The sequence below is a fragment of the Microtus pennsylvanicus genome, chromosome 7 (genome assembly GCF_037038515.1).
Source record: "Microtus pennsylvanicus isolate mMicPen1 chromosome 7, mMicPen1.hap1, whole genome shotgun sequence".
Taxonomy (NCBI): domain Eukaryota; kingdom Metazoa; phylum Chordata; class Mammalia; order Rodentia; family Cricetidae; genus Microtus; species Microtus pennsylvanicus.
In genome coordinates this window covers 122,019,715-122,035,781 of record NC_134585.1, presented here as the reverse complement: position 1 = coordinate 122,035,781, position 16,067 = coordinate 122,019,715, and the positions used below count along the sequence as shown (strand labels likewise).

Here is a 16,067-nt window from a genome sequence, read left to right as displayed (position 1 = left end):
CTCCTGCGGCCAGCTCCTCCGTAGACGCGCGCCAGACCCACCGCCCTTGGGTCTTCCCGCTAGTCCCCTCCTGGCTTTGGCACCGGCTCAGATTTTCGCCTGCCCAGCCCTCTCCTATCCCCAGGTTCTAATTGCTCTTAACTCACGTCACTCCAGGCTAAGCTCCGCCCACCCAGTGCGGTCATTGGCAGTCTGGTGCGGGTGCGCGGAGGCGGGGGGGGGGGGGGGGAGAGGGGTGGGGAGGGGGCGGGAATTCCCGACGCCAGGCCGGAACCGAGCGTCTGCCATGGAGTAAGACCCTCGGGAGGTGAGTGCGGCCTCTCCGGGCTCTGGTTCTAAGGCAGCTTCCAAGGCCTCCCAGGGTAGGAGCTGGGGTCTCTGTTTTAACATTCTTCATCCGCGTCCTGTGACGCAGGCGACCTCTGACCTCACTTTCGAGACTTCCAGACACTGTCCTCAGTGCCGTCTTAGCCTGTCCCAAGCCCCTCTCCTCTGGCTGTCTGCCTTGACTACCTGTTATTTCCGGGAGATGGCTCTGGGGAGTGGGCAGCGAGAGAGGCATCCAGCACCCAAGTTCGCCCGGTTTCAGATCGTCCGTGAAGCCACCCCGGACTTCTTCCCACAGCTCCAACCTCTCCGCTCCGTGCTCTTAGTGGACTGTGTGTGAGCGAGTGGTCTCTACCTTTCTTAGGGGACCACAGCTCCAGGTCTAACTTGGAGTTTGCCCCTAGTTTTCTGCGGGCTCCAGGTGAAAAGGGTAATGACATATCTGTGTTGGCCTTCTCGGGCCTCAGTTTCCTCCTTGATGGCTCGCTGAACTGGGAGAGATAAATTTGAAGGAGGAAATGCAATGTCCTGGTGTTGGAGTAGATGAGTCACTCCAGCCGGGAAAGGCCAGAAAGTGGCTGGGCCGAGGGAAGTACGTTTTGCTGACCAGCCTTCCCTTTCCCTTGACCCCTTCTTTCCTGTGTGACCGTTCTCACCCATGCTAGTTTTTTCTTCCTAGGTCTGACAGTCACTGATACCACAAGCACCATGGGGCCCTGGGGGGAGCCAGAGCTCCTGGTGTGGCGCCCAGAAGCAATAGCTTCAGAGCCCTCAGTGCCGGTGGGTCTGGAGGTGAAGCTGGGGGCCCTGGTACTGCTGCTGCTGCTGACCCTCCTCTGTAGCCTGGTGCCTGTCTGCGTGCTTAGAAGGCCAGGCGCTAGCCATGAATCCTCGCGTGAGTCTCTGCGGCTCTGGAGCTGGGGGAGGTGACTAAGGAGGGGCAGAAGGCGGGAGTGGACACCGCTTCTGTTGGCGTGGGACTTTGCAGAGTTTGATTTGGTTGTAATCCCGTTTGTATTTTACTCTTGCTCAGCCTCGGGCCAGAAAGCCCTAAGTCTAGTGAGCTGCTTCGCAGGAGGTGTCTTTTTGGCTACTTGTCTTCTGGACCTGCTGCCCGACTACCTAGCTGCCATAGACGAGGCCTTGGCGGCCCTGCATGTGACGGTGAGCACAGACCTTACCATGTGACCCAGAGCAGAACATGGTTATCTAGGTATCTTCATGGCTCACTCGTGACTGTGGACGGCCTTAGTCTTGAGCCTGTGAGTTAAGGATTTCAGGAACAGGGTATAATTTTCTGTGCATTTTTTCCTGGATGCTGGACCCGGTGTGACCCACTGTGCTCAGGACAGTGAGGACCCTTATCAGGTGTATGAACTACTCTGGGTTCTCAGTTGTAGTTACCAGGAAGCTAACAATGCTCTAAGAATCATGTTTCGGCCATTATCCCTTTGTCCCTCCTTCCTTCCCTTTCTCCCTCCCTATTCCTTTTCTCCTCTTCTGTCTTTTTTTTCTCGAGACAGGGTTTCTCTGTGGCTTTGGAGCCTGTCCTGGAACTAGCTCTGTAGACCAGGCTGGTCTCGAACTCACAGAGATCCGCCTGCCTCTGCCTCCCGAGTGCTGGGATTAAAGGCGTGCGCTACCGCCAGGCCTCTTCTGTCTTTTTGAGACAGGTTCTCAGTGTGTAGCTCTGGCTGGCCTGGTACTTGTTATGAAGACTTGCTACTTGCCTCAAATTTGTAGTGATCTTCCTGTCTCTGCCTCCCAAATTACAGGTTTGTGCCACCTCACCCAGAATTCTTGTTCTTTTTTATTTTATTTTTTTCAGGACATGATCTCTTTATTATGTAGTCCTGGCTGTCCTGGAACTCACTCTGTAGACCAGGATGGCCTTGAATTCAGAGATCCACCTGCCTCTGCGCACGCCACCACCTCCAGGCTATATTTTATGTCTATTTGCATATGTTATGCATAGTAATGAATTTTATTATTACATTTCATACATATAAAGCATCTTGGCTATATACACTTCCGTTCTTGTCTCCCGCCCACATCATCTTCCTCCCCATCTACCAGCTAGCCCTCTTCTGTTTTCCTCAGTGTGTGTATCTAAGTCTAGCCTTGACCCCATGAGTTTAATTAGGGTTCCTTATGTGAGCATGAGTGGCGGCCCTTTCTTTTGATGGGGTCTAGCTGTGTAGTCCAACTAGTCCAGACTACTCAGGCTCTGAGTTCTCCTGCAGTAATTTCATGGATACGGGTGTGCAGCAGCATAGCTGGTTCATCCTCCCGTGGAGGCTGAGAGAGCTCGCTGCAGATCTGGGAGGGTAGGAAGTAATCTCCAAGGGCCTGGTGTTCTCAGGGAAGTGGTTAGGTCCAAGGCATAGAAACTCACTGTGAAGCTGGAAGTAGTGTCTTCTACCACGTGCAAGGCTGAGGCAGGGTGATCGTGAGGATTTGGAGGCCAGTCTGGGTTTCAGAGTGAGGCCCGTCTCAACTCCATCTGCCTCCCAGACAAAACATTCCAAAAAAAAAAAAAAAAAACCACATTGTAGGAAAACCTGAGACAGCTGGGTTCGGCAGAGTCATCTCAAGCTCTTCCGTTTTTTCCCTGTGACTGAGTGACCTGTGTCTCCACATGACTGTGAATGTCCCTGTGACATGTAGATTTGTGGTGATCCTTTGTATGCTTACATGTAGCACTGTGTGCACCTACATCCATGACTGTCAGCCAGGGGAAGTTTTGCCCCCTAGGAAACACTGACTGGGTAATGTGTGGAGACAGTCTTGGTGGTGGTGGCGGGAACATCGTGCTTGCTATTGATCTGGTGGGAGAAGTCAGAGGAGCTACTCACTCTGTGTACGGCAGTGAAGACAGAATTATTTATCCCAAAATGTTATTAGTGCCAGAGTTGAGACATTTTGCATAAATGGTCTGCATTTAACGTGGCATGTGTGATACCACATCTGTTCCTTTATGTGTTGTTCTGTGTCTGTGTCACCAAATGACTTCATCGCTGTGTGACCAACAGGGACCCTGGGTCGGTGTGGGACTTCAGAAGTGTATTCTGGGCCTCTGCCGGGCTTTGAATCTGACTCCTTCCCATTCTTGTCCTGTTTCCTGAACTCCTGTCGCCACCTCTGTTCACAGCTTCAGTTCCCCTTGCAAGAGTTCATCCTGGCCATGGGTTTCTTCCTGGTCTTGGTGATGGAGCAGATCACACTGGCTTACAAGGAGCAGTCCAGTCCGCCGCATCCAGAAGAGACGAGGGCTCTGCTGGGAGCAGTGAATGGAGGGCCTCAACACTGGCATGATGGACCAGGGCCCCCCCAGGCCGGCGGAACTCCAGCAGCGCCCTCAGCCCTGCGTGCCTGTGTACTGGTCTTCTCTCTAGCCTTGCACTCTGTGTTTGAGGGCTTGGCTGTGGGCTTACAGCGAGACAGAGCTCGGGCAATGGAGCTGTGCCTAGCTCTGCTGCTCCACAAGGGGATCTTGGCTGTCAGCCTGTCCCTGAGGCTGCTCCAGAGCCACCTTCGGGTACAGGTGGTGGCTGGCTGTGGGATCCTCTTCTCCTGTATGACACCTCTGGGTATCGGGCTCGGGGCAGCTCTGTCAGAGTCAGCTGGGCCGCTGCACCAGTTGGCCCAATCTGTGCTGGAGGGAATGGCAGCTGGCACCTTTCTCTATATCACCTTCCTGGAAATTCTACCCCAAGAGCTGGCCACTTCTGAGCAGCGGATTCTCAAGGTCATTCTGCTCCTAGCAGGCTTTGCCCTGCTCACTGGCCTGCTCTTCATCCAGATCTAAGGTGCTCAGAGAGAAAGGGCAGGGGATGCTGACTGTCAGGTGCCCCTGTCCTCCCTGTCCTTCCCAGTTTGTGGGAGGTAGAGAAGTAGTGAGGACCAAAGAGTTCTCTGAGAGGTAGGGATGGGACATTTGGATTATGAATAATGAAAAGGAAAAGGGCAGGTAAGAGGCTAGCCGCAGGCCCGAAGGACAAGAACTAGCCAAGCCACTAGAGATACAATCGGGTGACATTAAGAATGAGCACACTGCTACAATCAGAGGTCAGACACTACACCCGGAGACAAGCTGACAAAACTGCAGATAGGCATCCCATGGCTTTGGGATAAGTCAAAGTCCTGTTGGTTCTAGCCCATTTCAGCACTCTGCCAGTGGAAGTGCTTCCTCCCGCTTTCTTCCTCCTACTTTTCTGTATGTCTTTTCTACTGAGGGACTAGTGCCAAATGGTCTCTGCCAGTTTTCGTAATCTATCTGGCTTTGAGTGAGTGTCCTGCTCACTTTTTTTTTTTTTGAGACATGGTTTCTCTCTATTCCTGACTGTCCTGGCACTTATTCTGTAGGCCAGACTGGCCTCTAACTCAGATCCGCCTGCCTCTGCCTACCAAGTGCTGGGTTTAAAGGGGTGTGCCACCACACCCAGCTCACGCCTGTATTTTTAAAGTGCCAAACACCCACCTGCCCCCTTCTTTTTTAGTTTCTTCGAAACAGGGTTTCTCTGTATAACCCTGGCTGTCCTGGACCTAGCTGTGAACTCAGAGATCCACCTGCCTCTGCTTCCTGAGCACTAGGATTAAAGGTGTGTGCCACCATGCATGGCTCACCTGCTCCTTTTCTGAAAGCACAGTGGTGTGGCACTCCTGGCATCTCAGTGGAAGAGACCTACTTTCTCTGAATTTGGGCCCCACAATTTGGGTGGAGCAGAAGTGTTTGCTGAACTGGTCAGGAGTGAAGGGAAACGAGGTACTTTTGACACCAACCACTACAGAAAGTGGAATGGTGCCCTATATAATAAACATTGACCTGCCAAAACTTTTTATATCTGAGGGGGGCAGAACCCCCCAGGATTATTTTTGGGGGAGGGAGGGCTGTGCATAGGGCCGTACTCTGTAGAATCTATTTTACTAACTGACCTGTTTTGGGATGTGTTACCCAAATAAAAGATGTTTCTATACCCCCGTAAGATATCTGATTCATTTGGTGGGAGGGGTGTGGTGATGTGTGTGTGTTGTGACCAATCTGAGGCGACCTGAATCCCAGATGCTTACACTTGCTTTAAGGTCCTTGTTTTCATTCGCCACACTTGTTGCTTTTCCTGAGGATGTCCAACTTTTTCTTTTGTTTCTTCCTTCTTCCCTTTCTGTCTCCACCCCTTCCCTTCCTCTCGGTTTTCTCCGTCTTCCTTTGCGAATCCCTTGCCCCTTCCCGTTCGTAGGCTCGGACTGTGGTAGAACTACCTTTCCCGGCTTGCGGCGCCGCCGGGAGTAGGTGAGGGGTGGCGCGCTGCTGGCCTCCGGGTGTCGGAAGGACTGCTGGGAAGTGGAGTCCGCTTCCTCCCCTCGTTGCGTGGCTGCGGGCGTGGAGGAGGCCCGTAAACAAACTACAAGTCCCAGCAGGCAGTGCATCGCGGGTCAGGACTAGGCTGGGGCCGGGCCGCCGGGCTCGCGGAGGCGGCGGCGGCGGCTGCTACGGCTGGAGGAGCCGGGCCGGGCCCGCGGCGGAGGCCGTGGCTGGAACTGGAAAGGTGGCGGGGACCGACGCGGGTGTAAGATGGCGACGTCGGGGGCGAACGGGCCGGGCTCCGCCACAGCGTCAGCGTCCAATCCACGCAAGTTTAGTGAGAAGATCGCGCTGCAAAAGCAGCGTCAGGCCGAGGAGACGGCGGCCTTCGAGGAGGTGATGATGGACATCGGCTCCACACGGGTAAGGGACCGTGCCGGGGAGCCCGAGCACGGAGGAGCGGTCGCCAAGCGGATAGGCGGGGCGGGGGCGGGAGCCGCTGGGCAGGAGGCGGAACGCGGCTAGGGCAGCGGGCGCCGCCGTCTGGGTGGCTCCGGGTGAGGGCCGAGGGTCAGCTAAACGAATTTTGCCGGGAAGACAGGAACACCGGAGAGGTTGGGGGAGTAGGAAAGACTGGGTTCGAGTTATTTATGTGTGAAGCAGAACTGGCGGAAGAGGGAAGATGGACTGCCGAAGTCCAGCGCCGGTGGAACGGTTCTTGTGCATCTCCGGCCGAGTCCTTTCACGGACTCCACTGAAGCATCCTTAATTATGGATTATAGTTTGGAAGCATAGTCTGCTTGTCCCTTTCTGAGCTTGTGATCGCCAGACTAGTGCCTTTGCTCTGTTGGGACATTCACGGTGTCTTGGTTCCTAGGGGAAAGGGCCCCTCGAGTGGTTTGATTTAGCTGTGCTGGGTATATTGGGACAGGAAGTCCCCTCCTGTGTCCCGTCCCTTTGCTTCCTTTTTCATATATTTCGTGTGGTTTCCTGACTTGAGTCAAGGTGAGGACCATTGCTCACAGAATGGTTCTTGGTGTTTGGCGCTGGCCGCCTGGGAGGAAAGGTAGATCTTTGAATCGCCAAATTGGGTAAAGGATCACCTAACCTTTCGCCGGTGATGTGCTGAACTTTCTAGGGAGATGGTGCTACCCGTGAGTCAGTTTCTGTAGTGCTTTTAGAGCCCTCTGTGTGTGGGAAATACTCATTCCTAGGAAGTTCCACAAAGAATGTTCGGGCCTATGCCAAGTTGTTTTGGAAACAGCCCCTCCACCCCTTAGTTCTTGCTTTCTAGGGCTGCATGTGAGAGGGATGGGTGGACTGGCAGGAGTTTACAGGTAAACAGCCCTAATTTAGGGACACAGTGATCTCTCGTGGTGAAGAATTGGAAGCTCTAAGGGGAGATGGTGGAGCATAAATACCACATTACAAGGCTTTGGGTTCTATATATGACTGTGACCGATTGTATCTTTTGTGTGTATCTCCCTTGACTTTTTGAGTTGTTGTTGTTGTTGTGTGTGTGTCTGTCTGTGTTTCCTCTACTTTTCTAGGGACCACATGCTCTAGTTTGTGCACGTTCAAGAAAGATAAGTAGGGAGGCAAATCTGGTGTGTGTGCGCACACTTGTATAACCTGCTCTTGACCACCATGAGGATTCTGAGCCCTTGACTGCTCGCTCCCTTTAAGAGCTTTTGATCATAATGGGAGTCAGAGGAAGAAGATGGGAGCCGGGCGGTGGTGGCGCACGCCTTTAATCCCAGCACTCGGGAGGCAGAGGCAGGTGGATCTCTGTGAGTTTGAGACCAGCCTGGTCTACAAGAGCTAGTTCCAGGACAGGCTCCAAAACCACAGAGAAACCCTGTCTCGAAAAACCAAAAAAAAAAAAAAAGAAGAAGAAGAAGATGGGAGAGAGACTTATTTTCTTTCAGAGCTGTGCGCAAGCTGAAAGCTCTGAGGAATGCAGAGCTGGGGCTTCTGTCTTTGTGACACACTGGCTATCAAAGCCTTTCCACCTCCTTTTCTTTTGCTGATTAACTTCTCTGATAAACAGCAAACTGTAATGAGCCTACGTGGCCAGACCTGGAGATCCAAGGATCTTGAGTTTGGAGTGGCATGTTTAGTTTGTTACCTGGGTAGCTGGGAGGGCAGGCTGGAGGCAGATACACCCATGGGCCATAGACCACCAGAGGACTTGGAGGTTCTATCCGTTAAGCTGAGGTCAGCATCACCCACTGGAATCACGGAGCTGGTCTGGACAGAAAGCCAGTTCTGACTAGTGCTGTGCTGCAGTGTGACTTTCTGAGCTCTCCTCATTCCCATCCCTCCCCAGCTCTATTTATTTGGCTGTAGGCAGAGTCTGAGTCTTGGAAGTAGCTGCTTATATCTCACACAGAGGGACATGCGATATGTAGAGACTAAAACTGAGGGTTAGTTTGTCTTATCTCCTTAGCAATCATCTCCATGAACTGGCAGGAGATGGCCCTACCCAAGTTGACTGGGCTCCTGTGCCAATTCAGGCATCTTCACATTCAGTAGAAGAATACTTGGTTTGGGCGCCTCTCTTGTAGCAGAAGAGTCATCACTTCTCAGGTTGTATAGTTTGGGATGCGCAGACCCTGTGCAACCTGTGCCAAACCTGGAGCAGCAGCAGATCCCGAAGCTTATGCTCCTCAGAGTGTGAAGGGAAGAAACTGGCAATAATGGATCTCTGGCACTGGCTTCTGGTCTTCCCTCATCTTCTAATTAGTCTTGGTGACGTTGCCTTGAAATGAGGGCAGAAGTGCCTGATGGTCCATCATCCCGTGACCTGCCTTAGTGGGGATACCAACAGACAGAGACAGACGGGCCTTGAGCAGTGTCGGCCCTGCCTCACAGGGTTCTGTCAGGTGTGGGAGCACACTGGTTAGAAAGCTGCAAAGGTGGGTTGTTTGTGCCACATCTTTGTACTGGCAGATATCTTGAAAGCAGTCGTATATTCTGGTGACAGGAATGACAAATGCTCAGGACCTTCCCTGACATACCCGTTTGTCTCTTTTATCTCAGTTACAGGCCCAGAAACTGCGACTGGCTTATACAAGGAGCTCCCATTATGGTGGTTCTCTGCCCAATGTTAACCAGATTGGCTGTGGCCTGGCTGAGTTCCAGGTGAGTGGACACCAGCCAAGGAGGAGTGTAGGCTCTCAGGCTGCTTCCCCTGCTGATTCACCTGTCCTTTTTGGCAGAGTCCCCTCCATTCACCTTTGGATTCATCTCGGAGCACTAGGCACCATGGGTTGGTGGAACGGGTACAACGAGATCCCCGTAGGATGGTGTCCCCTCTTCGCCGATACCCACGCCACATATCCTTCACAAATGATTTAAGGGCGAAGGACTGATGGAAGGGGCTCCCAAGAGACTCATGGTGGGAAGGAGCTTTGTTTCATCTTTGTTCACTTCTTTTACCCAGTCTTCTTGAAATGTGACCACAACCTGTGTGTCAGCGCACACTCTTGTGACAGGCATTTGGTGTTCTTGTGGCTCTGCCCTCTTTGGTGCTGGCCTTACTTCCGCTCACTTAATTGTAAAGCAGGGCTCCCTGTTACCTGGGAAGGAGATTTAGTTCTTCTCCCATTCTTCCGAGAACTTCGTTCCTAGAGACCTCCACCATGTTTATCTCCATCACCCTGGCCAGGCATTGGCTTAGATTGTTCCAGTTTGTACTATGCTTGGTCTGATTTTTTTTTTCTTTCTGGGGGTGGGTTTCTCGGTGTTGTCCTGGAGTTGGCTGTGTGTATAGACCAGATGGCGATCTGCCTGGCTCTGCTTCCTGAGTGCTGAGATTAAAGGCCAGCGCCAGTCCTGCTTTTTTTTTTTTTGAGGGGGGGCTTCATTGTGTAATCTAGTCTTTTCTGGAACTTGATGGGTAAATCAGGTAGGTTCAAACTTTTGGAGGTCTCCTTGCACTGCCTCTTAAGTATTGAGATTACAGTTGTTGTAATCCTTACCTATTTTCGTTCCATTTTGTTGTTTGTTTGCTTGTTTTTGTGATGCTGGGCCTAAAAAGTTAGGTAGCCTTCTTCATTGAGATACAGCCTCTGACTTCTCTTCTTCCCTTCCTTGTGTGCGCAGGGGTATGTGTGGTATGTGTGTGTGTGTGTTTGAGACAGCATCTCACTATGTATCTCTGACTGGCCTAGAGCTGAAAATTCCCTGTGCTTCCTCCTTCCAGCTGCTGGGATGACAGGCCCAAGCCACCAACACTGGCTTACTTGTATGACTATCTGATGGCTCCCTTATTCTCTCATCTGTCTCTGCTTTTTCCTTAACCACAGCTATTTACATTGACAGTTCTCCCTATAGCCCCGCCTACTTATCTCCTCCCCCAGAGTCTGGCTGGCGAAGGTGAGTTCAGTGCAGGTGGAATTTCCCACCCATTTGGTCTCTAACATGTTTCGGGGTGTGGGGGCTGAGGTGGGCTAGGGCTAGCTACTAGGCTGAGGTTTCAGCAGTACCTCGTTTCCTAAGGGCCAGGCTGGGAGGGTGGGGCAGCTGGGTAGGTGGTCAGAGTCCAGTCTTGGCCATGTTGACACGAGTGGCCAAGCCTCTGAGTCCAGCTAGCAGAACCAATGGAACTATAGCCAAGCTGGGGTGTGTGTAAGTGGGGGAGGGGAGGATGGCTCCTTTCTCACAGTGGTGGATCCCAGGTGTAGTAACTGTTAGATCTTTGAACCCCTCCTTTCTCTGTCTCAGCTGAAATACTTGCATTCAGAAAACTTGCTAGGCTTCAGCATTTCCACTCAGCTTACCTTGGTGGAGAGTTTCTGTTTCCAGATCTTAGATTGAGGAGGGGTGGGGATTTATGGACCCGAGGCATTAGAAGAACCAGAAAGAAAGAGGCATGATACTGGGTACCAAGGCCTTTTCACATCCACCTTGCTGCCGCACACTTTCCCACCCCATGCTTTTCATGCCCATCTTCAGCCACCTTCTTCCTCCTCATAACTTTTCTGTCCTAGGATGATGCCCTGGGGCAACCTCCCAGCTGAGAAGGGGCAGTTGTTCCGACTGCCGACTGCACTTAACAGGTGATGGTCCTTGACTTCTTTAGTTCACATCTCTTTCCTGGACTTTCTGGGGCCCTACTCTCCTTCATCCCCTTTGTAGCCCAGCTTAAATATCCACTGCTGGGCAGGGTTTGGTACTGCTGCTCATCTCTGCTCCTCCAACAGGACAAGCTCTGACTCTGCTCTTCACACAAGTGTAATGAACCCCAACCCCCAAGACACTTATCCAGGCCCCACACCTCCCAGTGTCCTGCCCAGCCGCCGAGGAGGTAGGTGTTCCTAGGGAGTAGCTGTGGAGCTTTTTACTAAAGCAGGCAAACAAGTAGGCACTGTAACCAACCCCATTGCATCCTGTGCAGGTTTTCTGGATGGTGAAATGGATGCTAAAGGTATGTGCTCTTTACCAATTATGGGTCATGAATGCCAGATATCAGGGACTTTGTATGGGGTCAGGGAATAGGATTCCCTCTTGCCTGCCTCTGCTTCTTGTCCTGCCTTACTGGCTCCTCCTCCAACCTCCCCATCACCAGTCTCTCTTTTTCAAGTCCCTGCTATTGAGGAGAACTTGGTAGATGACAAGCATTTGCTGAAACCTTGGGATGCTAAGAAGGTAGGTAAGGGCCACTGGGTGTCTTCCACTGTCCTTGGGACAGGCCTTCCAGGGCTCCCACTGAGGTCTGTCCTCATTTCTAATCCTCTTCCTTCTCTCCTCAGCTGTCCTCATCCTCCTCTCGACCTCGATCCTGTGAAGTCCCTGGAATCAAGTAAGTACCACTACACAGCTGGAGTGACATTGAGGGAGGAAGGAGATGTGGAAGACTGACGTCTGCTCTTCTCTGACCACTTTCTCTTCACGTTGATCTTCTGTCCTCCCTAGCATCTTTCCATCTCCTGATCAGCCTGCCAGTGTGCCTGTCCTCCCACCTGCCATGAACACGGGAGGTTCCCTACCTGACCTCACCAACCTGCACTTCCCCCCTCCGTTGCCCACTCCCCTGGACCCTGAGGAGACAGTCTACCCCAACCTGAGTGGGGGCAACAGTACCTCCAATTTGACCCACACTATGACCCATTTGGGCATTAGTGGAGGTCTGGGCTTGGGCCCCAGTTATGATGTACCAGGTGAGTGGCTACTTTGTTCTGATCGTGTGACCATCAGCTGCTGCCTGGCTAGAGGGTAAAGGGGAAGGAGGCTTGCTTGATCTGGGATCCTGTGACTGCCCATCAATCCCCACACCCCAGAACCCCTCATTGCAATTTTCACCCAGCAAGAATGGATAGGAGAAAGATGGAGAATAACCCCCAAATGGGTAGTGCCAATCTCACTGTTAGAGACAGAATAGGGAGGACCTTGTGTTGCCATAGTCTGGTCACTGCTACCCATTCTGGGTGGAAAGGGACCCAGTTCCCATCAGTAATGTTGGCATCTCTGGTTTTTTGTCTGTGTCTGCAGGACTTCACTCACCTCTTAGCCACCCATCCCTGCAGTCCTCCCTAAGTAATCCCAACCTCCAGGCTTCCCTAAGCAGTCCTCAACCCCAGCTCCAGGGGTCCCATAGTCACCCATCACTGCCTGCCTCCTCCTTGGCCCACCATGCACTGCCCACCACTTCCCTGGGCCACCCGTCACTTAGTGCCCCAGCCCTTTCCTCCTCCTCTTCCTCTTCGTCCACTTCATCTCCTGTCCTGAGCGCCCCCCCTTACCCAGCTTCTACTCCTGGGGCCTCTCCCCGCCACCGCCGTGTGCCCCTCAGCCCCCTGAGCTTGCCCGCGGGCCCAGCCGACGCCAGAAGGTCCCAACAGCAGCTGCCCAAACAGTTTTCGCCAACAATGTCACCCACCTTGTCTTCCATCACTCAGGTATGCGTGGCTACCTCCCCTGCATTTGTTTCCCTTCTTCTCCTTCCTGTGCTGTGCCCCTTGTCTCTTCCATCCCCTTCCATTCCTCTGCTCTGTCCCAACCCATCTTTTATCTATCTTGTCCCCTCTCTGCCTAAGAGTGCTAACTCTGGCATTAAGCCTTTGATTTCACATCTTAGTTCTGCCTCTTGACTTTGCTCCATTCAGAAGTTACTGAACTTCTCTGAGCCTCAGCAGTCTCATTTAGAAAACAAAGGTGGTTTTGTAAGCACCAGATACAATAACATACACAAAGAAAGTATTTACCATCATGCATAGCACAGGCACCAGTGTAGCTTCCCCGTTTGCCCTTCTCCTTTCTTTGTTCTTATCTCCCTCCTCTTTGCTAGTTCACCATAGCCCCAGTCACTTCTGTCCTGTCCCATCCCGCTACCATTTCCTCTTCTTCTTTACTAGAATTCAGAGTCCAAGAATCTCCGACCACAGAACTCAGTCCTTTCACATTGTGTAGATGAAAACCTGGTGCCTGCAGTGACAATCACTTCCCAAGGTTTACACAGCAAGTGATGAAGAGGTGGCTGAGACAGTTTCTCTCTCATGTAGCTCATCTGGGCTTGAGTTCACTAATTAGTTGAGGCTGGCCTGGAACATCTGATCCTTCCTGCCTCTGCCTTCTAAGAGCTTGGATTACAGGCATGACCTCCCATGCCAAGCTTTCTTTTCTTTTTTCTTTTCAAGCTTGCCTCCATGCTAAGGGAGTTCTTCCCTCCCTCTCCATCTTAAAGAAAATAAAATAGTTCTCCAACTTTTCCTTCATCCTATTCCTTTCCTCTCTGCCCTCCTCTGTCCTGCTCCATTACTGTTTCCTGGATGTATGCTCTGTGTTCCATCTTTACACTCTCTGGTAGGGAGGACTAGTCATGCCAACAAGGGCAGTTTGCCCTCCGCATCTCTTTTACTTCCTTCCTCTGGCTCCCTCTGGCCTCTCCAGGGCTTCAGAACAGCAGCTCATCCTCCTGATAGTCAAGTACCCAGTTTATGAACGCTCACTTTAGAGTGAATTTGAGTTGTCTATTGTTAGCCGCATTAGCACCTAAGTTTTGATATGCATTTTGTATCATTTCCACCAACTCCCAGAATGCCATGGGAGCATAGGGTGTTGTTGTTTTTGGGGTGAGAGTGGGGAGACAGCTCCCACTTTCAGCATGGTAGGTCCAGGCTCAGTCTTCCTTCCTCAAGCTCCTGAGTGCTGGTTTTCCAGGTGTTGCCCCAGTGCGCCTGGCTCGGAGCACTGCCATGTTTGTGTTGTGGACAGGTGGGGAGCTCTGACTGAGAGTCTTTGAGGGGTCACAATAAATTCCCCCCTTCTTTTCTTTTCAGGGCGTCCCCTTGGATACCAGTAAACTGCCTACTGATCAGCGATTGCCCCCATACCCATATAGCCCCCCAAGTCTGGTTATACCTACCCATCCATCCACCCCAAAATCTCTACAGCAGTTGCCCTCTCAGGCCTGCGTGGTGCAGTCCTCAGGGGGACAGCCCCCAGGCAGGCCGCCACATTATGGGGCACTGTACCCACCTGGGCCCGGCGGGCATGGGCAACAGCCTTACCACCGGCCAATAAATGACTTCAGCTTGGGGAGTGTGAGTACACAGACTCATAGCTCTGAAGTGGGGGGGCTGAGGGAGGGCCAGGGACGTGAGGGGTCTCTGGTGCACTGAATCGGGAGATGGGGTGGGACCTCCTTTTCCCCCCAGGTAACATAGCACTGCCAGCTTGGGGCTCCTGTCTTCCTGTGTTTGACCCCCTACTCCTGCCCCTCTGTTTCCGCTCAGCTTGCTCTTTGATGACTCCTGCCTTGACCCGTTCTCTTCCTGGCATGCACATGCTCTGGCCCAGCAGGTACGGTGCCCACACGTAATTCGGGCCCCGTGCTCGCTTCTGTTGCTCTGCTTGCTGTCACCTCCCTCTGTCTTTGCTTTTCTTCCTGGGGTGGTTGGGGCTTGTAAGGCAGGACACCCTGTTCTGAAGCTCACTTCCTTAAGGTCTGTCTGTGTGTCCCTAGCTGGAGCAGTTCAACGTGGAGAACCCATCAACCAGCCTGGTGCTGGATCCCCCTGCCTTTCCCGAAGGGCCTGGATATTTAGGGAGTGAGGGATCAGTGAGTGGTCCCCAGGATCCTCATGTCCTCAACCACCAGAACTTGACCCACTGCTCCCGCCATGGCTCAGGACCCAATATCATACTCCCAGGTGAGGAGATTGGAAGAATTGACAGCTTCACCGGTGTGGTAGGAGACTAAGGGGTTTGGAGGTGTGTGGCATGGGATCCTTACCTGCCTGCCTACCTCTTCTACACACAGGAGACTCCTCCCCAGGTTTCTCTAAGGAGATCGCAGCAGCCTTGGCTGGAGTACCTGGCTTTGAGGTGTCAGCATCTGGGTTGGAGCTGGGGCTGGGACTGGAAGATGAGCTGCGCATGGAGCCATTGGGCCTGGAAGGACTGACCATGCTGAGTGACCCCTGTGCCCTGCTGCCTGACCCTGCTGTGGAAGATTCATTCCGTAGTGACCGGCTACAGTGAGGGAACTTTACTGCCATCCTTCTTCATGGCCCTGTCCCCATCACTGTCCTTTTCATCCCTTCCCCCTGGCCAGTAGAGACTACTCTCTGCCCCCAGATCCTTTTTCTAATATGAATGAAGGATCCTAAAAATGAGGAAAGGGAAGGGGCCTGAGCAGGTGGCTCCTGTACTGTACAGAGTTCTGTACATCGGTGGGCCTGGGGCTCAAGGGAGGCTGCAGCACTTGGAACTTTGAAAACCGTCTGTCTGGAGGGCAGAGCCTGTTGGAAATCAAGGCGTAGAGGGGACTCTTGGAGGTAGGGCTTGTCCAGATGAGGGTGAGCGTTACCAGCCCTTCCCCATCTCTCTTCCCCTTGCAATGGAGGAGAGAGCCAGAGTGGATATTATTTTTTATTAAATATATTATATGTTAATAAAAAATCCTAACAAACCTTTTGTGTGTTTGGCTGTTTGGTAGGTAACTGGGCCCTAAGGAGGGTTGATGCCATAAACTCTTCTTTTATGTTGCTTTTTTTAAATTAATTTATTTTTATTTTATGTGCATTCATAATTTCCTATGGGTGTTGGGTCACCTGGAACAGGAATTACAGACAGTTGTGAACACCATGTAGGTGCTGGGAATTGAATCCAGGTCCTCTGGAAGAACAGTCAGTGCTCTTAACCACTGAGCCATCTCTCCAACCCATTTTTTCTTTTCCTTTTTTTTTTTTCTTTTCTTGAGACAGTTTCTCTAACAACTCTGGCCAGGCTGGCCTGGAACTCAGAGACTCAGAGATCCACCAAGGCACCACTGCCCAGCTTTTTTTTTTTTTTTTTCTGAGGCAGATTTCTTTTACATATTCCGGGCTACCTGGAAGTTCTGCCTGATTTTCTTGCCTCGGTTTCCTGAGTGCTCAGGATTATAGGCACGCTTTCATCCTTTCAAGGCTGTTATGGTTTGTGGAGGACCACC

General features: G+C 52.1%; 2 protein-coding genes across 2 annotated transcripts; both read left to right on the top strand.

Moving 5' to 3' along the window:
• Positions 1-248: 248 nt before the first annotated feature.
• Slc39a1 (solute carrier family 39 member 1) lies at positions 249-5,312 on the top strand. Its single transcript, XM_075978309.1, has 4 exons — positions 249-307; positions 1,007-1,222; positions 1,361-1,491; positions 3,479-5,312. The coding sequence occupies exons 2-4, from the start codon at positions 1,036-1,038 to the stop codon at positions 4,133-4,135; spliced, it is 975 nt and encodes a 324-aa protein (XP_075834424.1). The 5' UTR covers positions 249-307; positions 1,007-1,035; the 3' UTR covers positions 4,136-5,312.
• A 448-nt stretch (positions 5,313-5,760) lies between these two features.
• On the top strand, positions 5,761-15,542 carry Crtc2 (CREB regulated transcription coactivator 2). The gene is made up of 14 exons (XM_075978307.1): positions 5,761-6,052; positions 8,672-8,773; positions 8,851-8,969; positions 9,950-10,009; positions 10,624-10,692; positions 10,837-10,940; positions 11,031-11,060; positions 11,217-11,281; positions 11,386-11,435; positions 11,549-11,793; positions 12,125-12,531; positions 13,912-14,175; positions 14,598-14,784; positions 14,895-15,542. The coding sequence occupies exons 1-14, from the start codon at positions 5,900-5,902 to the stop codon at positions 15,113-15,115; spliced, it is 2,076 nt and encodes a 691-aa protein (XP_075834422.1). The 5' UTR covers positions 5,761-5,899; the 3' UTR covers positions 15,116-15,542.
• Positions 15,543-16,067: the final 525 nt, after the last annotated feature.